Source organism: Pleurodeles waltl, chromosome 5, assembly GCF_031143425.1.
Source record: "Pleurodeles waltl isolate 20211129_DDA chromosome 5, aPleWal1.hap1.20221129, whole genome shotgun sequence".
NCBI lineage: Eukaryota > Metazoa > Chordata > Amphibia > Caudata > Salamandridae > Pleurodeles > Pleurodeles waltl.
Genome location: NC_090444.1, coordinates 264,780,147 through 264,806,671, shown reverse-complemented (window position 1 = coordinate 264,806,671; position 26,525 = coordinate 264,780,147). Strand labels below are relative to the sequence as shown.

General features: G+C 46.6%; 1 protein-coding gene across 2 annotated transcripts in view; it reads left to right on the top strand.

Annotated features, from left to right (window-relative positions):
* The window catches only part of LRPPRC (leucine rich pentatricopeptide repeat containing), a 576,320-nt gene that overhangs the window by 406,009 nt on the left and 143,786 nt on the right, over positions 1-26,525 (top strand). For both annotated transcript variants that reach the window (XM_069233999.1, XM_069233998.1), the window contains exons 28-29: positions 20,441-20,583; positions 20,707-20,821. In XM_069233999.1, the coding sequence (XP_069090100.1) occupies positions 20,441-20,583; positions 20,707-20,821 (258 nt within the window). The remainder of the gene's footprint in view (positions 1-20,440; positions 20,584-20,706; positions 20,822-26,525) is intronic.

Genomic DNA, 26,525 nt, shown 5'->3' with positions numbered 1-26,525 from the left:
TCGATGGGGTTCACTAAAAACATGCCGAAGTCAGACCTGACTCCTTCTCAGATGCTTCCTTTTATTAGAACTGCTCTGGACACAGGCAGTTTTAGGCTTATCCTCCCGAGCAGCGAGTCCACGGTATTCAAGCTGTGATACAGATGTTTCAGCCTCTGTCCTAGATTTCAGTGAGAATGACTCTCTGAGGCTGCAGAGCCCCATGGCCTCCTGCATTCTGCTGGTGACACATGCAAGATGGCATATTTAGGCTTTGCAGTGGGACCTGTAGTTCCAGTGGGCACAGCATCAGTGAATTTCTCTGACAAGGTCCAGATCTCGTAGGGAACTGCGCAAGATCTGCAGTGGTGGTTAACAAACTGTGATTTGGTCAGAAACAAATCCCTCTCCCCAACCAGATCTGACAATAGTGACAGATGTGTCACTCGTGGGATGGAGCGGCTATCTGGGAGAGGTGGCTATTAGAGGCAGCCATCTGTGAGAGGTCAAGATCAGAGGCATTGGGTCTACTGCGGAAACGGACCTCCACGTCAACCTGTTGGAGCTCCGTGTGATCCAGCTTACATTGAAAGTCTTTCTTCCCTCTATATAGGGAAACATTGTGCATGTGTTCACGGACAGTACCTCAGAGATGTGGCGCTTCAACAAGCAGGGCGGGTTGGGGTCGTGGACCCTTTGTCAAGAGGCTCTGCTCTTCTGGACATGGCTGGAACAGGTGCTTTGTTCGTTCGGACCTGCAGGACTTTCTAGTCTTAACTTGGTTCGCAGACCCACCTCTGGGGATGGTATTGATTGAGTATCTATTAAAAGGTAAAGAATCTGCAGCTAGAAGTCTCTATCAGATAGACAAGTTACTTTTATTCTGTAACACTTTATCTGGAAGAGACTATAGCTGCAGATACCTTACCTACCAACCCCTTATCCCCGCTCTGCGAATGGATTTTTAAGGGCATGGAGCACCCTTTCAGGACCTTAATTTTGATGCACCTGTAGTCTTTGTTCTTCAGGGCTCTGCGCTTCTGGCATGAAAAGTCGTGAAAAGAAACTGATGGCGTGCCTGGGTGGCATCTACATTGGAACCACAACTTCACTTCCGGTGCAGATGATGCTGACGACCGACGTGGAGCTGATCAACGCAACCTACCAGTGCACACTGGTACTTCTCACAAACATTCTTCCGGATCCTGTCTGACTCTGGTCAAAGTGGCCTGGGCACATCTCAGCAAGGAGCTGGGTCTGATAAGGGAATCTTAGATTGTAGGGCTGAAGACCTTCGGTAACCTTTTGATGTATGTATGCTGAGGCTAACATCTGTGAAACTCTAGTCACTCCAGTGCTCTGCGTTGGGGAGCTGTCAAGATAGGAGAGTGTACTGCTGTGATATACTGCTCTCTGAAGGAAGATCACAACAGAGTAGTAGTTGACCCCCAGAACATGAACTTCAAAGACAAACACATTAAATCACATGCACACTTGGAAATTGATTATAAAAAGGTGAGCTTGAGATGTCCAGATTGTCAAACTGAAACTACATCCGCATGGGGCTCTGCATGAGGTCTAACTGTTGTGACTGTGTGATCAGGACTGGGGACTAAGAGTCTCCCAGCCTCCCATACTGGATGAGGGGACATCACCCACGAGAATCAAAAACACTCACCTGAAGCACCAACCTCTGCCTCACTCAAGTCCAGAGGACCTGTGAGGAGAAGATTACTTATAGAGAGCAAGATCCAGTGGGGATCCTGCTGAGTGGGTCCCGGGAGAGGAGTGTGAGATTCAGGTCCATCAGGATAGCCACACCAATAGGGCTGTCTGCCCGTTTGTTCTGTTGTGATCGCTGCATGCCAGGTGGGGGTCGCAGTGAAGAATAAGGGTCATTGCCCTAGGGGCCATGCTGTGACTAGAGAAGGGCCATCGCCCTATGCAGTGCTGTGACCTGAGGAGGGCAGTCATTTTTTTGGTACTGCTTATGACCCTGTCAGGTAGGGGCCACATAAAGAATGAGGGCATTGCTGTGACAAGATCTGCTGCCCTGTGTAGTGCTGTGACTTAAAGTAGCCTGCACCCTGTGCGCTGCTGCTCGCAAGCGCCAGTATGCTAGGAGGTGGGACTGTAAAAGTAAAAGAGTAGTTACCCTGAGGCAGTGTGCAGCAGTAAAAAAGGAGCAGGCCGTGGCCCACTGAGGAGGAACAAAAATTGAACTATCCGAACCCAGGAGCACCTACAACCTGCTGCCCAGTTGAGGGAGACTTATTGTATGACTAGAGGAGCACTGTGAAAGCCTGCTGCCGTGACCACAGGATCCACATCTCTGCCCATCGCCATGCCGCTGATGCATGCTCTGATGCTCTAGCCCAACACTCCAGCAAGAGCCGATAAGACTGAATACCGGACTGCTGGGTGAACCTGCTGGGACTTGGGTGCTGTGGCACAGTGACACTGACTTTCGCCAAGCCATTGTGGAATGTTTAAGTCTTCTACTCACTAGTAGGGCCTAGCTTGGATCTCATCTTATGAAAATGGGGAATAGCAACAGACCTAAGACGTTGAGGTGGGACTGGAGACCTGACTGAGGGAACAGAAGTGGGTCTTCCTTGTGAAGAGACTGTGTATTACTCGCTGCCCATATATAAACACTGACATATATAAAACCAAGTATTTGACAGGACAGGCATTTATTGGGGATCGCTGGATGTCTTAAGTTGTGAGCCTGTGTTCACCCTACACCTACTTCTTCCTCGAGAACTCTGGGACTGCTCGACCTGCGCTACCACTGAAACTCAAGTGCTGAAGAAGACTTAGCCCAGTTGCTCATGGTAAGTTGGGCCCCGTATATCAATAATAAAATGCCACAACCACCACTGTTTCTCAGTAGTGTCCAAAGCAACATGCTTTCCACCTGCTTCCTGTGGCTGGCCGGGAAGAAGCTGTTAAAGATGGCTCTTCAAGCTTCACTGCAGATATACAGGATACTACTTTCTCAGTCAGTATGGCTAGTGCCGGGTATCGGACCTGGCCCTTTCTTCAGGGTCATCATCAAACTTTTTGCATTCCTCCTCCCCTTTCTGCTGAATTTGTTTTGTTGGCCTTCGTACTTTGTGCACTTTACCACTGCTAACCAGTGCTAAAGTGCTTGCGCTGTCTGCTTAAAACGTGGTAACATTGTCTTATACCCATCTGGGATATTTTGTTTCCTTTTAAGTCCCTAGTAAACTGTACTACAGGTGCCAAGGGTCTGTAACTAGAAGGCGTCTTGGCCCTGCAGCACTGATTGTGCCACCGATTTAAGTAGCCCTTTAAACATCTCAGCCCTGCAACCGCAGAGCTTGTGTGTTCAGTTTTAAACTGCCATTTCAACCTACAAAATAAGCCTTTTGCCAGGCTCAAACCTTTTTAATACATATGTCATAGTAAGGTAGGCCCTGCAATGCCCAGAGGGCAGGGTGCAATGTATTTCAAAAGTAGGACATGTACATTTGAGTTTTACATATCCTGGTGATGAAAAACTAGGCCTATTGCTCCCTCAGGATAACATTGGAATTGCCTTATCACACTTAATAAGCATAATTTCCAAATGGGAATACCTAATTTCTTCAAGTTTGGTGTCTCTGGATTCCTAATTTAAAATCCTAACTTAATGGTGAAGCTGGATTGGAAATTACATTTCTGAAAAAGACACTTTTAGAAGGTTGACACTTTTCCTTTCCATAGTCATATGGTGCCTGCAGCCTGTCTCTGGTAATATGACTGTGTGTAGTTGGCAGTTAAATAGACTGTGTCTTGTCCCCACACAAAGGGCTATATACCCCTTTTAGTTGGTCTGGAGCCAGGGCAGGGAGGGCAGGACACTGGTGCACTACAAAGGCATGTCTTATGAAGTCTCCCCCACATCAAAGGCACCACTGGGTATAAGAACTGGGTCTCAGGCACCACCAATTCAGTTAACTTCTGGACCTGTGGATACTCTGCCAGGAAGAAGGACTGTGGTGCTGCTGATGCACTGGAGCTTTGCTGGACTCCTACTTTGACGTGCTGTCCTGTTGACTGCTCCCCTCTTGCCTGGGAGTGGGAGTGAGGAGGACTGGAGCTACATCTTACTCCCAGAACCCAGTGTGACTGCAAGGGCTGGTTGGCTCGCCTCATGATTTGAAGCCACAGGCACGTAAGACTTCTGACCACCATGCTTCTACTCCTAGACTCTACCATCTGTGCATCTTCCCTGTCAAGTGGTGCCACCCCAGTCCTGAACCCTTTGAAGTGGATCCTAAGGTGTATACCATTGTAACAGACACATCCTCTCTGCTGAACGCACCTTCCTCAAGCAGAACTGATGCATCACTGCTGCTGTGTAGATTGGACCTGTTGCAGAAAACCCACATCGCTGCCACATCTTAGGCTAGATGCATCGCCTTTGGAACCACAGCTGCGCGATGCGTCCCTGGAGCAGATCCTCGCTTCTCTAGATGACAGCAGTCTCGGCAACAACGCCAATGAACTGCATTGCAGCTTCGACGCTCATTGGAACCAGCACACTGCCTTCACTGCACAATGCATCCCCGATACTGGCCTTCACATTGCAAGCCCTGTTGACAGGATCCACTACGTCAATGCAACAGGACCCCGCACCATGGCCTTGCCACATCTCGGAACCAGTGCATTGTCTCAGCTGCACAATACATCTGCTCGGTTCCACGCAATGTTCTTCAACTAGGATTTAGGGTGCTTTGTGCGGCAGGCCTAACTGGGTCCTGGTAGCCGGCCCATGCTCTATTGTGGTTGCCCTGAATATGTGACTTTGTCCCGTTCTGGCACGACCAGATAGCACCAGTTGGGGATTTATGCTTCTAATATCTACTTTACAGTTTATTCCTTTAAATTTATAACCCACAATCTACTAATTGAATTTTTTGTTGTTTTGGTCTTTTTTCATATATTAAAATCTCCTCTATTTTTCTAACCTGGTGTGGGATTCTATTTGTCTGATGTTTTTACTCTTCTATGAATCTAAGTGTTGTACAGTATACTTTACACATTGCCTTCAAGTTAAAGCTGACTCCCCTGTGCCAAGCTACCAGGGGGTGAACACAGGTTAATTTGGGGTTTGCTTGTGCCTTACCCTGACAAGAATGTTGGTTGCTGTCTGACCAGGGTTTACACCCCAGTCAACCAACAACCCAATCTCTCACATCAGGCCATTGAAAGACATCTTCTTCCTGGAAGCTTATTTCAGCTTGGATCAGAAAGTGGCTATGTTAGAAGATAGAGAGTCACAAGTAGGTAGTGCGACTAGTCATCCCCCTACCTCACACCTCTGCTTAGGAGCATCATGTCACTTTTTTCTTCAGTCTTACACTATTTTCAAATGTGTGTCATTTAGTTTGAACTTTGTTACTTAAGGTGTTAAATATGGTCATTGGAATCTTTCCAAGGTCATCATGAGCACTGTGTTGTAGCAAGAAGAATTTACACCAGTGAACTTAATTATATTGTTTCCAGTGTGAATTGCGACAAAGAACTATGGGCCTCATTCTGACTTTGGCGGGCGGCAGAGGCCGCCCGCCAAAGTACCGCCGTCAGAATACCGCTGCGCGGTCAAAAGACCGCCGCTGTAATTCTGAGTTTCCCGCTGGGCTGGCGGGCGACCGCCAGAAGGCCGCCCGCCAGCCCAGCGGGAAACACCCTTCCATGAGGATGCCAGCTCCGAATGGAGCCGGCGGAGTGGAAGGGGTGCGACGGGTGCAGTTGCACCGTCGCGATTTTCAGTGTCTGCCTGGCAGACACTGAAAATCTTTGTGGGGCTCTGTTAGGGGGCCCCTGCAGTGCCCATGCCAGTGGCATGGGCACTGCAGGGGCCCCGCGACACCCGTTACTGCCAGCCAGGTTCTGGTGGTCAAAACTGGCGGTAAGGGGGTCGGAATCAGTGCCGCCATGGAGGATTCCCCAGGGCAGCGGGAAACCGGCGGGACACCGCCGGTTTTCCGTTTCTGACCGCGGCGGGACCGCCGCAGTCAGAATGCCCATGGATGCACCGCCAGCCTGTTGGCGGTGCATCTGCGGTCGTTGGCCTGGCGGTACTCTACCGCCAGGGTCAGAATGACCCCCTATGTCATTCTTCATATATGGTGTTCCACAATTAATAGTCTTTGATTTGTGCAGAATTTAATATTGGCACAGACATAGGTTATTTGGCTTATATTTCTTGTTTGAAAGACCGAGCTCTGGCTACTGATAGGTATTCTCATGCCTAGCGTATAAGTCATCACCCAAACCCTGTTTCCCCCTCCAATGGTGTCATTCATGTGGTTTCTTTTAGACCCGTGCATTTTAAATTTTTTAAATTATTTTCTTTCAAAGGAACCTTCGGTGTAGCTGCTGCTTTGACTAGGAGGGTAATTGAACTGTCCACCTTTTGTGCCAGCTCTTGATATACTGTTTTTTCTCAGTGCAAGATACTTCCTTTTCAAGGTGTCCCTCAACATTCCATGTGCATTGAAAGTCATCTGGTCAGTGTTCTTTCCATTGCAAATAGACTTTGATCTGTCTAAGTCACTGAACATTTGAACATCTCAGATGGAGATTTTATTGACAAATCTGTAACATTTCAGTGAATAGTGCAGCATCAAGGGACATAGGTTATGCTATGAGGTCACCTTGAGCAGATATAACAGACAGCCACTCGATTACCATCTTGTTTTTGCCAAAATTACTTCTTGATGAATACTTTTACCCACATATTCCTCCTCTTTACATTCCTCACCGTTTAATACTCCCAGGCACCAGACTGGATCAAGAAAAGTTTCAGGAGCTCCCAGGCGTAGATGGTGTCATAGTACTCCATTTCAACTCTGTCCAACCCTGGACATGATGAAAAAGAGCTGCACATAGGCACCACACCAGAAACTGATGTCTGTTACATTTTCCTGCTCCCTATCGATAGGAATCTGGAGCTTGTCAGCTGATTTGATTTTGAAACAACGTTCCTCAAAAAAAAGAAATTCTAACTGTGTAGCAAGGTTGTCACCACCACACACTACAGAATTCAAGCTGTGTTGTATTGTGAGCAAATGTCAGTTCGGACACAGACTCGCTGTGAGGGAATGGGATCTGTTATATGTTGTAGTTGTGTAATACACCATCACCCACTGTAAGACGAGTCGACTTTCGTTTGTTAAGCCTTAGCTCAAACCTGGGTAGCTCTGGCTCTGAGCAGTCATGCTTACACAAAGGAACACGTGTAAAGCTTTTAAACAGCACCAAAACAACTGAAGAAGAAAGAAACTTGATACTCAAGAAAATCAACACCAATTTTTAAAAAATAGATTAGATTTTTATGAATTTATGGACACCAAAGTGAAAAAGATCCACCAGAAGGTTCCGGAGATATAGATTTTACAGGAAGCAATAAATCAGGACTTTTCCCTTAACCACAAACAAGCATTGGCAAACTCAAAGAATTTGAGGCCTTAAAATTTTGCATAAAAAAACTTAAGATGAAATGCTGTTACTTAGGAGTTACCTTGTGAGGTGAGTCTAGCCATAGAGGTCGATGTTCTCTAAGGTCTCTCAGGGTCAGAAAATGTCCAGTCAGTCAGTTACCTGGCACAGCGGAATCAGAGGTTTCCTTCTTTTGGGTATAACTCTCCTTTTGGACAACACTGCACTCCGCTGACTCTCTTGGGTCCAGCATACTCTTTTGCAACTTTAAAGCATCTGGTCCTGGTGTCTTACACTGTACGGGGAACAAGAAGCAATGATCTGGTGATCTTGGCTACCAACTCTCCAGGTAGGCTTCTTCAGGTTTTGTGGTCCTCTGCTGAGAACAGGAAGTCAGCCAACTTGGTCTTGGAATCTCTGCTTCTAGCTGGGCTCAGGTTCGACTTCTCCACAAGCAGGACACAGAAGGCACAGTTCTTTCCTACGCTAGCCCAAATAGCAGAAGTTGCATTCCAACTTTGGTGCAGCCTTTTCTTTGCCGGTTCCAGGGTCAGCAGAGCAGTTCTCCTTCTCTCCTCCTGCAGTCAAGTGAGATCGGAGTTCTGGGTGCCAGGGGGTGCCCCTATTATGCCCAGAAAGTGCCTTTAGAGTAGATAGTGGTGACTTGTCAGTGGGCTACTAGGTTTACTTCTGGCTGATGACAGCTTCCTGTGAAGTGTGGTGTATAGCTATCCCAGAGTGCCTATTCTGCACACTCCCAAGACGTCGCGACACACCCCTCTTGGTATGTGTAGCTCGGTAGCTCACGTTAGGAGTGTGGCTACCTCTGGGCTACACATCCACATGAAAACCCGTTTGCAGCTGTTTTACCTCTGTCCCTGCTGCCAGCCTGTCTAGCTAGACAATGGAGCAGCCCCTCCTCTGTGTGTGCACTATTTGTGCTTCACAGGCGGTTTCCTCTTTGAAGTGTGCCTTTTGAGCCTACACCCCATCTGGCTTCCTGACAGGAGGAGGCTACACCTCTATTGTTACCTTGTCTGGGAGTCGTTCATACTCCCAGGCAGGCAAAAGACTGTCTGGGGGCCAGCCTCAGCAAACAGCCGCTGGAAAGCTTGGGCCACTGCGTGGCAACTTTCTGAAAATTGCATGTGGCAACAAGTTAAATTAATTTTAATTTGGGCATCAAGTCCGGCTTAATGTAACACGTTGTTTGATACCTTGAAGTACCAACTTTGGTAGTCCCATTCAGATGTTAGCACGGCTGAGTTGTCAGCATGGAAATCTGCACTCCTAAATGAGGCTACCAGTCTCTATCACAGTAAAAACAACAGTTGTGGGTTTTTAGTGTCAAAACATGTTAAATACATGTTCTATTACTTAATATGCTGCACCTTGCCTTAGGACTCAATAGGCCTTATGTAGGGGGCAACTTAAATATGTTAAAAAGGGAGTTTGGGCTTTGCCCTTGCATAAAATGGCAACATTGTTAGCGGTTTTAAACTGCTGTACCAGCCTGCAGTGCCAGTCTGAGAGACATGTTTTGCTCCATCATATTCATGGTGGTACAACTAGTGCTGCAGACCACGATTGACACATTAACTTACAGGCCCTAGGTATTCTGGGAATCGTATACTAGAGACTTTTAAAGTAAGTTAAGCCATGCCAGTTGGGTATAAGTCAAACAACCATGTACCTTTAGAGCACATGCACGGCGTCCTGACTAACAGGACTCAAGGCATTTCAGAGGCATTACACCAGTGCCATCAGTGAAATTGGGGCCAAAAAGTGGGGCGAAACCTGAAAAAACAAACCAAAAAAAAAAAAAACTTGTTTCCTCACATCTGCATAGCATTTGTGGGTTGCCTGAGAGGCTAACATGAGTCCAGATTCTCCCATATTCATCCAAAGGCAGTTGGGTAATGAGAACGCAACTTTACATGGCTAAACAAAAGAAAGAAGACTGCTTCTGCTCCAGGTCTTCATCGGCGAAGTTAAAGACCAATGAGAAGGCTTCCTAGATGAAGCATAAAGATCATACTGGAACTCTAGAATTTCTTAATGCTCCCATTCACAGGAGAGATCTCGTACTCAGTGTCTGAGGATCCTGACCCCGGCTTCAGGTTCCTACTGTCTATTCTGGTCGTAGAGAAGATGAGCCTGGAGTTCTGCAGGCTGTCTTCAGATCCAAAGAAGGTTGCAACCTACAACCCACCATGCTGAAGATCTTCAGTATGAGTCTGGCTCCCTCTGTAATGTCCTCTGGGCCCACTGAGCCATCATGACCTTCAGTTGCACCTCTTCTGCTGTGTTCTTCCTTTGCTCCAAGTGACAGGACTGCAGTTTACCCAATACACCCTTGTCACAGAGCTGTACTTAAACTCTATTCCCCGAAGCCTCAGCAATTGGTATAAAACCAGGTAGAGCGAGCTGCACCGGCAATTGAGTTGAATCCTTTGTGAGGGTGAGTTCATCCTATGAAATGATATTTAACAACAAAAGTGGAGCCTTTTGTTGATGATTATCCTTTCCAGTGTTTCTTAAGGATGGGGGCTTTTTTTGTTCAGATTCAATTCAGGTGCATCAGACGGTCCCAGATGATGATGATGATGAGGAAGAGGCGGACCATTTACTTCCCTCATGTTATACCAATGCTGGCCTTTTCCTAGCTTTACAGCACCCCTGTATTCATGACACCTCACCTGACTCAACTATTGAAAGCCCACTCATTTTTCCCTGCCAGGTAGAGTGCCTCATTTGCACTGGTCATTCACGGAGCTTCAGAGATGTTGGAGTTTTCACTACATTAAAAAAATAGTTTGCTTATAAAAATCTTTTTGCCTGGGCACTCTTCTTCAGAGCCTCCTTCCCTTTAATGAGGCACCAGTAGCTCCTATATTGTCAGCTTGGTCTAAACCCTTTTTGGCCCAGGCTGGTAACCTCCCCATTGCCAAATAGCACCTGGGCCCCATATTTTTCATACATACCAAACACCTAAAGGGGGTTGGTAGTAAAGGCTTTTACTAGTAAGGTTAATCCGTTTTCCTTCCCTTTTATTCCTCTAGACAGGGAGATGAAGCAGATTGATGCCATAAGAAAAAATGGCTTTCCCTGGCATTTTGGTACTGCTTTACCTGAGTGCTTCTTGCATGACAAGGGAGGTCCTGCCTTTGTCATTGGAGGATTTCCCTGCATCATTTGACGCACATCAGCAAATCATATGATACTTCCTTGATTTCACAGATTTGGTGGCCTATGCAATGGGAACCAATGTTATCTGCAGAAACGTCTTGTTATTTTCTGCTGGATTTTCTGGTGGCATCCAGGCTTCCTTGATGGGCATGCCTTTTGATGATGTTGCTGTTTGGTGAGAAGACCAATTGTACATGAGAGAACTTTAAAATCAGTCATGCTGTGGTTCTCGATTTCGGCATGGTCTCCCCAGTGTGCCAGTTTCAACAGCAGTATCTGAAGTTTTAGATTATTCCAGGGTTCTTACCTCCCTTCAGTGTTGACCTTCGACCATGAAGTCTAATTGGTGTCCTTAAATCAGCAATTCTGCAGTCTCACAGGAAATATCAAAAATTTGTGGGGAGTTCCACTCAAAATTTGCAGTTCTCATTTTTAGTTTTACATCTGCCTATTTGGTCTTTACAAAGGTGGTCAGTTGTTGTAGCCCCTCTGTGCAAGTCGGGGATATAGGTGTTCCTGTTCCTCAGTGGCTGGCTGTTGAAGGGGAGCTTTCCTCATCTGGTCTTGGATCACCTGCAGAGCAGAATCTCACTGTTTAACTTGGGGTTCCCCTTCAACTAGTACATATCTTCCTCCATCCTCTTTGGTTCCAATTTCGACGCTGGGACCTTGAAGGCCTTTCTGGCACGCAGCACATCAAATGCATTCTGGCCGCAATCTTGATGTTTGGAGCGAAAGCTCTTCCAGCCTTGACCAATTTTCGGGGTGCTAAGACTGTTAAGTCTCATTCATTGTGCTAGTGCCATTTGCTCTGTGTTATATGTGAGCCCTTTGGTAAAACTTTTGCCTTTAGAGGTCTAGAACTTGGAGCTGCGTTTCGAACAAGATCTGCATTGCTGAGGAGGCATCTTAGGACCTGTAGTGATGCACCATGTGCTTGTCCCTTTAAACATTACTGTTGATTGGGGCAGGATGATCCAGGTACTGAATAACATGACATTCATGTGGTACTACAACAGGCAGAGGGGTGTGGGCCCGTGTAGGAAAGTGCCCCCTTTTGACATGGTCACCCTCACTTTTTGCCTGCTATTTGATGCATATTTGACTGAAAGTACACTGGGTTCCTGCTAACCAGGTCCCCAGTGCCAGATCTCTTTCCCTAAAACTGTACAATTGTTCCCCAGTTGGCAAGACCTTTTGCTCCCTTGTAAGTTCCTAGTAAATGGTACCCCAGGTGCCTGGGGCATGGGCACCAAAGAGTGTTCTCAAGGATTGCAGCATGTATTGTGCCACCCTTAGAGACCCCTCGTCTTGCACATGCAGACTGCCATTGCAGGCTGCATGTCTTGGTGCAGCTAAAAGTGAAAACATGACATGGCATACAGCCTGTGTGACATGCCCATTAACACTGCATGCAATTTATGTAAGCCACCCCTAGAGCAAGCCTTCTAGCCCTAAGGTAGGGTGCACTATATTGCTTGTGTGGATATATCTGCAAGAGCAGATATGCCCCTGCTATGACTTTTTCGATTCTTAAATATAGTAAGTGAGCAGAGAAGCCATTTTAAGTACATGTGCTGGACACTGGTCAATACGAGTTTCCCAGCTATATAACGGCTTCACTGAAACTAGGGATGTTTGGCATCAAACATCTTGTATTAATGAACCCTCACTGATTCCAGGATTTATTAAAACATGCACCCAGAGGGCAGCTTAGAGGTGCCCCCTGAAAACCTACCAGCGGCTGGTGTACAAGCTTAATAGTGATAGCATCCTGCCACCAACTGACATGTTTCTAACCCTGAGGGGTGAGAGCCTCCGCTCTTGAGTGGTCAAGAACAAAGCCTGGTCTGTCAGATGTTGACACACCTCTCCCAGCAGGATGACCTGCAAATCTGCATCTCAAGGCAGGAGGCTTCAAAGAGCCCACCCTCCCTTGGTATGCAGAGCTGGCACCATGATCCCTTTTATTGGCTACAGTCTTGCTTCTGGTTCCAGCGAAGAACATAGATGGTTCAAGTCTCAAGGTTGGAGAGGAGACTTGCAGATGGTTCCTGTAGTCTTGCAGACAAATATGATGTCCCACCCTTTAAGGACCCCTTACGTAACCCAGGGAAGGGGTTTGACACTTACTGGAATAACCCACCTACCAGAGGGGGTCAGGGAAGTCACCTGGCTCGACTAACCAGTCAGATGGACCTAGGGGCCTCTGCTCATCTTATTTCTAAGATGGCAGAATCAAGTGACCCCCTGGCAGAGCTCTGTGCACCTCTCTAGGGGAGGAGCAGGATAGGGGGGTGGTCACTCCTCTGTCCTGTGTGTAGTTTTGCACCAGAGTTGGAACTGGGTGGGGGGGGGGGGAATCCTGTACTGGTGCAAACCATTTTATGCAAGGCGGGCACCAAATGTACCCTTTAAGGCAGTCTGGTGGCAGTCAAAGGCAACCCCAGCCTTTCAAAGGAAGAGGTTGTCACACCTCTATCCTACAGGAAATCCTTTGTTCTGCCTTCACCTGTCCAAGTTAAACTCAGCAGCAGGGGGGCAGAACAGTGTCTGGGGTCGGCAGCAGCAGAAGCTGGCATGCAGACCCTGCAAGGCTCTAAGGGCAGACATAGAGGATCACCCAAAGAACCCCCCAAAGAACCCCCAGAGTACATGGTATCATGCAACTAATACTGGAATTGGTGTACTTGCATAATTCCAACATGTTTGATAGCAAACATGACTAGGTTCGGTGAAGCCAATATGTATTTGGACCACTCATGTTTACCAGTGTCTATTTCATACCTTAAGATCTCTTCCCTACACTTACAAAGTCCAGGGAATTGAGACTGGTGTTTGTAGGAGCACCTCTGCTTCTGCAGGGGTGCCCTCACACTTAGGATAATGCACCCTGCACTTGGGCTAAAAGGCCTACGTTAGGGGTGACTTACAGGATCAGAGAGCTTTAATCATAATATAAGACAAAGCTTATATTTGGGGTGAAAGGTGCATGCACCAATTCACACAGGCTGCAGTTGCAGGCCTGCAGTCACTGTTTGCATGGGCTGTCATGGGTGGCACAATACATGCTGCAGCCTGTGGGGGACCCCTGGTGTACCAATGCCCTGAGTACCCAAGTACCATATACTAGAGACTTGCATGGGGGCACCAATATGCCAGTTGTGGGGTGTAAAAGTTACAAAATTAGGGGTGAGAGCACGGACATAGAGGTCTTGGTTAGCCCCCTCAACCACTGGATTGTCGCCTGCATTAAAATATCTTATGCCCTGGTAAAAAATAATCCTCCTCAAGCCTCGCTTCACAAGAGCAAAGACTTGGACTGTGGCCCTAGCATGGGGAGTACCTGTCTTTAACGCCTGCTAGTTTGCTAAATGTGCTTCCGTCTGTGATTTCATCAGGCACTAATGTGTCAAAACTTGAATCTATAGAGAGGAATATTGACTCTGTTTGGTCCTGTACGAGTTTGTGGTGTAAGTTCCCCTCCTCAGACAGTCTGCTTTTTTTTTTATGGAGTGGGGAGGGGGAGGGGTGGATAGAAGATTGATGGGAATAGAAGGTGTTACTGTCTTGGTACTGGTTCAAAATGTGTGAGGAATTTGTGGGAAAAAGAATCCATCAGAAGAATAATTTTCCTTGGGTAATACTCTTTCTTGTGATTCCTCTCTGCTAACACGCTTCCGCATTCTGTAGACTGGGCTTTAGGAATTAATAAGGTTCAAAGTTAAATCTGATCGCTGCCAGTTATCGCATCAGTCTTGTCCATCACGTTTGTGGACATCTGAGGGTGTGAAAAAAGAAGCAAGCTGACGTGGTGGACAGAAGTGGCACCTTTACATTGCTCTGTACTTTCATGTCTGTTGCTGAAATGTGCCATGATGAAGAAAGATGGTACCCCTTACCGGTGCGTGGAAGCTAGTGAAGCTTTTCCACAATCCGTTTGGCTACTGAGGAGGATGCAAAGGGTGAGCGCAAAAAAAAATTCCTAGCTTTCATGACTGAAAGTTCCAATTCTATTAAGGACTCGGAGGCAAGAATTATGCTTTCTTTCTTGACTTTATTTTTTAAGCAACCATGTTTGTTTTATTATCAAGTAACATCAACAGACAACCTTTCTCAAAAACTGTAAAGAGAGGAGTAACAAAATACTTTAGCCAGTCAGGACAAAGAGTATCCCTTTATAGTGCTTTCTCAATAGCCGTGCCCTTTCTTTCTTTGTGTGACAAATTCCATATTCTCCAGCTTGTCTCTCCTGCTTGGATGTTTTGTTTCCTGTAAGAAAGAAACTAGCACACTGAATGAAGTGCCATCTGTCCCAAAGTATACCGTATACATTTTATTTACACTTTCACAATACCAAGTTATTATTAATATTCTCTTTAACATGCAAGTATATACAATTGTGCTACTGAAATACCAGTATAAAACTTTTACCTATGTGTGATACAGTTATGTCTATACTTCTTGTCAAGTCCCCCTCCCTCCATGATCTACAGATCCTTGCGTGGGATAGTCATCACCTCAGTCTTTAATGGAATTGAACACGGAAGCTATGATATTTTGCATCCCTTGTCAGGACCGAAGATTATGCTTGTTCAAAGCTTATTGACTACAATTAAAGCCATATCCAGCACCGGCTTGAAAGAAAATTGTTTGAGGATGGAATCTGAAGACTAGTGTGCCACACTCAGAATGTGCATTAAATGAGCTCTGAGAGCAGAGGCTTTTGAAGCATGGCACCCCTAGCTGTATGTACTCCAAATTTAGAAGTGTCAATGCCAGCTTCCTGCATGAACCATCTGACCCATCGTGCAGTCGTAGAAGAGACCACATGAAATAGTATTCAAAGGGTAATAAAGAGTTGTTGTTCACCAGGGAGTTAAGTCTTGAGTTATAGCCCATAGGCCTAAATGCATCTCATCACACACAGTTTAGGATGATCATAAAATGCTGAATTTGAAATCTATCTAGAGTTTCATTTCATACACCTAGATAATGAAAAGAAACCCCTTCCAGGGAAAAAACCCTATCTGTACTATTTAGAGCTTGTACAACCGACCCTCTTCTGCAGGAGATGAAGGAAAGTATCATGACCAACTTACAAAAAATTACCTTTGGCGAAAAATACTTATTACTTTTCCAGGACAGGAAAAGGTTAAGGACCCCATTCACTTTCCAGAGGGTCAAATACCTAGGTTTGGGTGGAAGGGATATTCTGATACCCTTCATCTGTTTCCTTACCAACCTTCCGGAGACCTTCTATCAAAATTTGCCCAGCTGAAATGGCGAATTGGACCGTATTCACTGATCTGTATGCCATGCCTTCCGATGCCAAAGAGGACAAAATTTCAAGATGGGCACAACCTCAGACACCACAGGATCCACGTCCCTCTGGCTAAACCAGTGTAGCCATCTTGACCAGGCAGACTTATAACTCTTCATGGTTCCTGATGCCAAGGCATTGAGCCTCTTGCAAAAGTCCTGGGACTTTCCATCGTTCCCTGTAATCCTCCATACCTTCAGCGATAGGTGACCATTCTAAACCAAATGGTTCTTAGTCAAAACCTTAGTTCTTAGTTGATTGCCCTGGGGATCCTGGACGAGATCGGGAAATAGGGGTGAGAAGGACTGGAGAATCCCAAGAAAGTTCCATCAAAACTGTCAACAAGACTTGAGATTGCCACGTCGGAGTCACAACACCAGGTCCGCCACCTGCTATTGCACTTGGGTTGAGAGATAAGTAGTCATTGAAAATGGCGGAAATGCATAGCCCTTCTCTAGTCTCCAATCTTAGAAAAAATTCATCCGTCTCCTCCGGTTGTGGGTCTAGTCACCAACTGAAGAACCTCTCCAGTTGATGATCGAGCCTCAATGCAAACAAGTCCATTAAAAAAGGGAGCCCATCTGGCCTCTGAGTTTGAAGATTCTCAGATTGTTTCCACAGGCTCATGTCATCGAGGAGTCAGGAGTTATAGTCCACTATCACATTGGCCTTCCCTGGAGGAAGATCGGCAATGACTGAGATGCTGTTTTCCAGGTAGAATTGCCAGAAATTATTGGCCTGATCTGATAGGGTTTTGGATTGTGTCCCATCAAGATGATTGACATACTGTACCACAGAGACGTTGTCCATCTTCAGTAGCACACAACATTGAGCATTGTCTTTGGTCCAGCAACGTACTGTGAACAAACCTGCAAGGAGTTACAAACGGTTAATATGTCATTGTTGTTCATGAGGAAACCATTTCTCTCTGTTTGAAAGTTCCCCACAGCGGGCACCCTACCATCTTCTACTGGCGTCCGAATCTATGACTGTGTCCACTATTTCATTTCTTCCTTTGTGTGCTTCGTCAGAGAGACCTTTTCTGAGTATGTCACTCCCTTGCGCAGGTGGTGCGCTTTGTTGTTGGAGAGCCATTTATTGGAGAGGGCCCGGGAATATCACCTGAATGGATGACAAAAGGAGCACTACAATCCGTGCAATTTTCCTCAGAGGTCTCTTCTTTTGAGAGTCTTTTGTAATTCCTGTCTGATCTTTGCGACTTTCTGTGCCAGAGGCTCAACTATGTTGTAGGAATCACTGACAAATCCCAGGAACATTGTTCTCTGTGCTGGGTTTTCTTTACTTTGATGGTAAATCCCAAGTCTTCTAGGAGGTGCACTGCTGATTGGAGATGCTCCTGGAGTTCCCTCTGGCACTGACCCAAAATTAGGATGTCATTGAAGTAGACGATTAAGTGGATCCCTTAAGCCCTTAGGAATTCCATGACTGGACATAGCACCTTGATGAAGCACCATGGCGCGGATGACAATCTGAAAGGCAGGCACGTGAATTCGTACAGCTGCTGTGCCCATAGGAGTTGAAGAAATTGTCGATGTGGAGGTAATATAGAATTGTAAAATAGGCATCCTTCAGCTCCAGGCATACCATCCAATCCTGAGGTCGGAGGATGTCACTCAGCAGATGGATACCTTCCATTTTGAAGTGGACACACACCAGCCATTCGTTGAACTCAGGAAGGTTGATGATCGGGCGTTGGCCCCTCCATCTCATTTTTTCCCCCAAGAAAAGATTGTTGTCAAAACCTCTTGGATGAAGAGAAGAAGGGGATATAGCCCCTTTGTCTAGAAGTTCTTGCATCTCTTGAGATATTAGGAGAGAATCTTGTGACGAGAGGGACAAGGGGACAAAGGGTCCTGCTCTGTCTGGGGGACCTAAAGAATTATATATGGAATCCCCAGACCGTCTGAAGAACCCATACTTCTGACATAATACGTTCCCAATTATGTATGAACATGGCCAGGCGCCCTCCCACCTTTCATTGGGTAGAAGTGAGAACACTGACTGTAACCGGTGTAGTGGAGGTTCCCTCTGGCTCCTTCTCTGCCGCCTCGGGGGCATTGGCCACTAGAAGGGTAGAAAACCCCAAATTGTGACTTTTTTGATGAGGAGAAGGGCATTTGCCATTGCTCAGCCAGTAAAGATTCTCTGCATTGATGACTGGGCCTTTTCTAGTGAAATAAAGGTGGCAACAAACCCGCCCAGTTTTTTGACAAAGGGGTCCCCAAACAAACCCCTTTAGGCCACTGGCCCTGCTTCAGAAGGAGCCAGGTCTCCAATTTTTAGATCCACCCTGGTCAGGAGGGATCATCCATGTTCTGTAGCCAACGCACAGTTAGCGTTCTTCTGAAAAATAATAGCACGTTTTGCCCAACCTGACCAGACTTTAGCGGAGAGTATGGAACCTGATTGCTTGGCTTCTTCAGCCATGTCTAATATTTTTGTAAGCGGTCCCGTGATATCCAGTAATTTATCCTGGCATGACCTCTGGTAGCGGTCAAAGCCCTTCTTGGAATTCCTGACGAATTTCCCTAGAAAAGTGCCCATTCAGGGATTTATCTCTGGGGGGGTGAAAGCAACTTTTCCCTCAGGGGAGTGGCGAAGACACTCGGCTCTGAGGTGAGCCTTTATTTTTTTTTATTTATTTTGTTTTTTTTTTTCCGAAAGGCTTCCTCAACCTGACTGGGCATAAGTTGCTACCTTCTGTGATGGGGATCATTCTGCAAAAGAGAGGTGGGGCTGCCAGGTCCTATGGATCCAGCATATTGGATGTAATAGGATTGGTGGACTCTTAGACTGAGTTAGGACACCATGGTCGAGATGGACCTGGGTCCTCATCCGAATCACCGTGGGAGTCGTCCACATTTAGAGGGTGTGTGATGCCTTCCACCTGTAGTTGAGGGTAGTAATCCGCACAGCCTTTGCCCAATGGAGGTAGCTGGCTGAGTATCTGAGGCCCAGCTGCCTGCTTTAGGCGGTCAGAAGCGTCCAGGTCGACACCTTGCACATGCTTGCTTTTGGCCAAACCTTCAGGGGATTGCTGTCTGGTAGATTGTTTGAGCCCCTGAGGAGAATCCAGCAGAACCCGGGGTTTTGGGCAGCAGTAGGCCAAGTGCAATAGTTTGTGTTCCAATGGAGCAATTGGGGAAGCAACCACTTGATGAATGAAGGCATTCACTGTGTTGCAGAAACCCTCATTACAGGAAAGGAAGGGGGATGACCTCCTCCCAGTGATCTGCCTCAGATTGATGCATAATATGCTCAGTTATACAAGTTGCATCCAAAGGCTGCTGTATGGGACTGCAAAACAGCAATGAGAAGGCCAAAGTCATGTATGTGGTTCTAACCACTGGGTCAATGGGCTCTTTACAATATATCACAAGGGCAAAGAAACATACCTGTGCTGAGTTCCGCTCAAGAATGACAGAATACAGACCCTCACAAGGGCGCATCAGTACTGAAAATTTGGCATACTAGCTTGTACAGACCCAGCAAGGGTTCCTTGTGTTGTTTGTGGGGCCAAGGCTGGGGAAATGGTTGCCCTGCTACAAATTAGAGAAGCGCACCGTTGCCTGAACGCCCTCTAGAGGCGGAGGCCCTAACCAAGTTTCACAACTGTGAATAGAGAACTGCAAGTTGGCACCGCATGAGGAACACTGAGATGTGTTCCCTCTGCGCCAACTGAAAGAAAAGGGGGTTATTTAATGATACCGGTCAAAGAAGCCTATACAAATGTAGAAAATATGCCTTAAAACATACTGCAAAGCCACGAGTGAGAGGCAATTATTTCATGTCTGTGGAGCCGCGAAGAAAGAGAGGGCATGGCTTTTGAGAAAGGACTATAAAGAGATACTCCTGTCCTGATTGGCTGTTTTTTTCTTTGTTCTTTCCTCATGGTTTATGGGAAAGATAGTCTGTTAATTTTAATTGTTAATAAAACAAACATGGCTGCTGAAAAATAGAAGAAAGCATAATCCTCACCTCCAGTCCGGAGATAAAGGTATGATTCAAGAATCTACGGGTAGATAGAACCTAAGGTAAGAAATGTATTAATTTCAATTCTGATGTTCAATCGGGCCATGATCTAGTCTTTGTGCCTGGACTACCATCAGCCATGCCCCTATTATAAATTTTTAAAAGATATATCACATCTGCTGAAGTTTATAGTAGATGAATAGAGTGTTTACCTTTAATAGGTACTAAATATCCCTCCACATGCTTTGACACTTTTCACTATATGATTGATGCATAGTTGCACTTTCCCCTATGCTTTTGTAGCTCTCATTGAGCTTTTAGATTTTGAGTCCAGCATGTTCTTGACCATGTACAGGAACCTACAGTATCCCTCAAAAGTATTTTTACCAAAGTAAGTATGACTCTTATGTTTTTCTTCATCAGTTGTTTCTCATTGTTTACGTGGTATAGATTAACACTAAGTGGACCTTTTATCAAACGTTTCCTGATCTTTGTTTGTAGAAGAAAATAATGAATGGCAAAAAGCAGATGCCACATGGACTAAAATGCAGGAAGAAAACATTATTCCACGTGAGAGAACTTTAAAGCTTTTAGCTGATATCTTCAAGAGAAATGGTCAGGAAGTTCCGTTTGACGTTCCTGAGGTAATTTAACATGTTAGAATTTTATGTCAACACATATATCTGTCATGCATTTAACATTTGTTTTCAGAATCTTTGATATAAAAGTTAACATTTTCTAATTTTTTATGATCTTTATTTTATAAGAATTGGTATGAAGAAGCTGTAGCACCGAAAAAGGAATACTCTTCAACATCATCTTCGGCAGATGCATTGTATCAAAAGAAGATATTTGCTCTCTGCAAAAATAATAATGTGAAAGGTAATGAATGTCCTGTGAAGCTCACCCAGTCAGGGGCATAATTATTATGCATAGCCTGACTCCTGTTACTGTGAATTTTGTTTATTTGTTGAGCGCCCCTTTTTAACACTTAGTAGAAGAACTTAGAAGCATGTTTCCTGCTGGAACTCTTACTCCTAATTGGCAAGTTTAAGCAGTATACCGGTGTCTGATGAGTTTGTAAAAAGTCCAACCTCTTTCATGGTGCCTTAGAACAGACAGAAGTGTGAGGTTGTGCAAGTGCTCCCAAAACGGAGATCACAGTGGCATGTTGCCACTTACACTAATTGGTTGGTATTTGTCTTGCATCAAAGACCGTAACAACACACTAATGTTAATTGGTTTGAACATTCATTTATCCTGATAGACGTTTCCCTGGTCTCTTCCTGTCTAAAACGGCGGTGTGAAGGGCACGATTGGCAAACCAATCTGATACAATGTTTACCTAAGTGGTGAGAAAATAATGCTCTTAAAGCATGTCTGTAGGAAGTTGGCTCTGTATGCACTATTTCAAAGTAAGGAATAGTATGCACAGAGTCCAAGGGTTCCCCTTAGAGGTAAGATAGTGGCAAAAAGAGATAATACTAATGCTCTATTTTGTGGTAGTGTGGTCGAGCAGTAGGCTTATCAAAGGAGTAGTGTTAAGCATTTGTTGTACATACACACAGGCAATAAATGAGGAACACACACTCAGAGACAAATCCAGCCAATAGGTTTTGTTATAGAAAAATATATTTTCTTAGTTTATTTTAAGAAACACAGGTTCAAATTCTACATGTAATATCTCATTTGAAAGGTATTGCAGGTAAGTACTTTAGGAACTTTGAATCATTACATTAGCATGTATACTTTTTACATACAACACAATAAGCTGTTTTAAAAGTGGACACTTAGTGCAATTTTCACAGTTCCTGGGGAGGTAAGTTTTTGTTAGTTTTTGTCAGGTAAGTAAATCACTTACAAGTCTCAGGTTTGGGTCCAAGGTAGCCCACCGTTGGGGGTTCAGAGCAACCCCAAAGTTACCACACCAGCAGCTCAGGGCCGGTCAGGTGCAGAGGTCAAAGAGGTGCCCAAAACGCATAGGCTTCAATGGAGAGAAGGGGGTGCCCCGGTTCCGGTCTGCCAGCAGGTAAGTACCCGCGTCTTCGGAGGGCAGACCAGGGGGGTTTTGTAGGGCACCGGGGGGGACACAAGTCCACACAAAAAGTACACCCTCAGCGGCACTGGGGCGGCCGGGTGCAGTGTAGAAACAAGCGTCGGGTTTTCAATGGAAATCAAATGAGAGATCAAGGGATCTCTTCAGCGTCGCAGGCAGGCAAGGGGGGGGGCTCCTAGGGGTAGCCACCACCTGGGCAAGGGAGAGGGCTTCCTGGGGGTCACTCCTGCACAGGAGTTCCGTTCCTTTAGGTGCTGGGGGCTGCGGGTGCAGGGTCTTTTCCAGCCGTCGGGAAATGGAGTTCAGGCAGTCGCGGTCAGGGGGAGCCTCGGGATTCCCTCTGCAGGCGTCGCTGTGGGGGTTCAGGGGGGACAACTTTGGTTACTCACGGACTCCGAGTCGCCGGAGGGTCCTCCCTGAGGTGTTGGTTCTCCACCAGTCGAGTCGGGGTCGCCGGGTGCAGTGTTGCAAGTCTCACGCTTCTTGCGGGGAGTTGCAGGGGTCTTTAAATCTGCTCCTTGAAACAAAGTCGCAGTTCTTTTGGAGCAGTGCCGCTGTCCTCAGGAGTTTCTTGGTCTCTTGGAAGCAGGGCAGTCCTCTGAGGATTCAGAGGTCGCTGGTCCTGGAGAAAGCGTCGCTGGAGCAGGGTTCTTTAGAAGGCAGGAGACAGGCCGGTAGGACTGGGGCCAAAGCAGTTGGTGTCTTTCTTCTTCTGCAGGGGTTTTCAGCTCAGCAGTCTTCTTCTTCGGTAAGTTGCAGGAATCTAAATTCTTAGGTTCAGGGGAGCCCTTAAATACTAAATTTAAGGGCGTGTTTAGGTCTGGGGGGTTAGTAGCCAATGGCTACTAGCCCTGAGGGTGGGTACACCCTCTTTGTGCCTCCTCCCAAGGGGAGGGGGTCACATCCCTAATCTTATTGGGGAATCCTCCATCTGCAAGATGGAGGATTTCTAAAAGTTAGAGTCACTTCAGCGCAGGACACCTTAGGGGCTGTCCTGACTGGCCAGTGACTCCTCCTTGTTTTTCTCATTATCTCTCCTGGACTTGCCGCCAAAAGTGGGGGCTGGGTCCAGGGGGCGGGCATCTCCACTAGCTGGACTGCCCTGGGGCATTGTAACACGAAGCTTGAGCCTTTGAGGCTCACCGCTAGGTGTTACAGTTCCTGCAGGGGGGAGGTGTGAAGCACCTCCACCCAGAGCAGGCTTTGTTTCTGTCCTCGGAGAGCACAAAGGCTCTCACCGCATGAGGTCAGACACTCGTCTCTCAGCAGCAGGCTGGCACAGACCAGTCAGTCTTGCACTGAACAATTGGGTAAAATACAGGGGGTATCTCTAAGATGCCCTCTGTGTGCATTTTTTAATAAATCCAACACTGGCATCAGTGTGGGTTTATTATTCTGAGAAGTTTGATACCAAACTTCCCAGTATTCCGTGTAGCCATTATGGAGCTGTGGAGTTCGTTTTTGACAGACTCCCAGACCATATACTCTTATGGCTACCCTGCACTTACAATGTCTAAGGTTTTGCTTAGACACTGTAGGGGCATAGTGCTCATGCACTGGTGCCCTCAACTATGGTATAGTGCACCCTGCCTTAGGGCTGTAAGGCCTACTAGAGGGGTGACTTATCTATACTGATAGGCAGTGTGAGGTTGGCATGGCACCCTGAGGGGAGTGCCATGTCGACTTACTCGTTTTGTTCTCATCAGCACACACAAGCTGGCAAGCAGTGTGTCTGTGCTGAGTGAGGGGTCCCCAGGGTGGCATAAGATATGCTGCAGCCCTTAGAGACCTTCCCTGGCATCAGGGCCCTTGGTACCAGGGGTACCAGTTACAAGGGACTTACCTGGATGCCAGGGTGTGCCAATTGTGGAATCAAAAGTACATTTTAGGTGAAAGAACACTGGTGCTGGGGCCTGGTTAGCAGGGTCCCAGCACACTTCTCAGTCAAGTCAGCATCAGTATCAGGCAAAAAGTGGGGGGTAACTGCAACAGGGAGCCATTTCTTTACAATGTCTCTGCCAAAGGTCCCATGATTACAGAAATGATGTCCTTGCCCATGAGATAGTAGGACTAACACAGCTACTTTAATAATGGTGAGAAAAAGACTTGCTCTGTGTTTGGCATGGTTGATAATTGTTATTCACCCACATGACTGTCATCGAGCAACCTTTTTGTTGGATGTTCAAGCTTAATTTTTGGCAACTTGAAATTCAAGTCGATGCTTGTTATGCTGTGCTCGCCCTCTCCACATTATTGTATTGCCTGCATTTGTAGAATTACTCTAACTAGTCAGTAATATTGTTCTGCTGTAAAATACATATAGAAACCGGTAGAAAACCAAGACCTTTTTAAACAGGTGTTGATGATTGCTGTGTTAATCGACCACCAAACCGCTTACAAATGGGATTTTGGATTGAACAGATCATAATTCAGTGCCTCAAACCCATTGCCCAGTACCTACAGTAATTAACTCTATGAAAAATATATTGCTGGTAAGCAGGCTTTTGCCTTTCATTTCACCCTGTTGATGTTAAGCCCAGCTGTACAGAGTACTTTGCAGGCAATCTAAAAGACGACCTTAAATCAAATTTATTCAACATCCAGTTTAAAGAAAAGGCATGCCTTTCCTTCTTTGAAGTGAACTGGTTGGGTAGGTTGCACTTTAAAATGCCATTACCTTAAATTATTTGTGTAAATCCAAGAAAGTAACGTGAGTGAGAGATTAGACAAAGCTGATTGTCTGAAGTCACAAGGTGTGAACCTGAGAGACAGGAAGGTTTGTCTAAGAACACCATTCAGTTGGTCAATACTGATACTTGTATATGATGGAGACATCTAGTTAAAGATTGCTTACCTTAGAATTTCCCCCAGGCGTCAGTCTGGATCCAGAAATCTTTCTCAAGCTGTACCCCTGTGCGCCATTAGGTGGCGTAGATCTGACCTGCATCCGGTGTCGTCCGCGCCAGATATGATGTCACAGGTCCTATAAAGGCACCACCCCTGCCGCTGGTCTCAGCTATTTTCTCCCTGTGCCAGCCAACACTGATCTGAAGAAAAAGCTACCCCCTCAGTCATTTTTGGACTGATCTTTTTTCACATTTTGTCATTTTTTTGAGTTGTTCGGCTCCTGGTGCATCAAGGGATGTCTTAGCAGAAGACCGGTTTCAAGCCCTGCGGATCCTGTCATTGGACAATATCCGTGACGGATCCGCACAATGTGTGCCTTTGTGCATGGAGCGCAACCACAACCCGAAGTCATACTTCCAGTGTCAGACCATGCAAGACTTTGTGGGAGCAGTCCCTGAAGCCAATAGCCGCCTGACGCTCGACTCCATACAAGTCAGTCTCCGTTGAGTGGAAGGTCATGGAGTCCCCCTTCATCGTCGTCCCATTCAAAGTCCTCAGGACAATCAGGTAAATTGAGGCATACGAAGAAGTAGAAGAAAGCAAAACATCCTTCGACTTAACCTCGGCCGTCGGCCAATGAGATGAGGGAGCAGGAGTGCCATCGATCTAGGCCTTCCTCTCCAGAGCTTGTTTCTGGGCCGAATCCACGCCTTCCTGAGTTTTGGGGAGCCAGAGCAACCCCAGGCCAACTAAAAGAGTTCTGTGAAGCCAGGCACCTAATTTTTGGGCAGTCCGACCCTGCTGGCATGCCTTCGGGCCCATGGAGTCGGAAGGGGCCCCTTTGGATTCCATGCCAGCGGTGTAGGCCTCTGATCCAAGGGACATCCATGGATCCATGCTTGGATCCGGGACGGTGTTGGCAGGAGCCTTGCCTCCTATGTCGAATCCTGAGCCCCTTTCTCTTGGGCTAGTTTACGGTGAGGAACAGGAAGGAGTTTCTTCACCCTTTGGAATACCAGCTCCAAGATCCTGCGGACTGGTGCATGGACTTGAGTGAAGCCAGTGGACTGTATACTTCCCCAGATACTGGCATGCTTTCTCCCCCTGCTGCGGCTACGGAGGAGGGAGCTTCCTATTATATGGTGGTGAGAAGAGCAGCTGAGGTCCTGGAACTTGGGTTTCATTCTGTGGCAGTCAGGACTAACCTCTTAACAGAGGTGCTTCAACCAGGAGCTTTAACTGCCAAAGCCTTCCTCCCCTTCAATGAAGCCCTTACAGCTGTCCTACTGAGTACCTGGTCCAAACCCAGCTCAGGGGCTCCTGTGAACAGGACAGATGCCGGCTGTCATCGCCCTGCTCCCGGCGACCCAAGTTCCTTCACACAACACCCCACCCCTGAGAGCTTAGCTATCCAAGCCTCCATCTCCTATGGCGCGTTCCCTTCCACAACACCGGATAGGGATTCCAAGGGGCACTTGGGAAGTTGTTTTCTTCTGCCAGTCTGGCATTGTGATCTATGAACACTGCATGCCTTTTGGGCCATTATTCCAACGCTCTGTGGGATACGGTTCTGCAAGTGCTGCTACAGGTCCCAGAGGAGGCCTGGGCTGTACTTTCCCATGCAGTTGCTGATGGGAGAGACGCAGCAAAGTTAACAATCATATGTGGACTGGACACAACCAA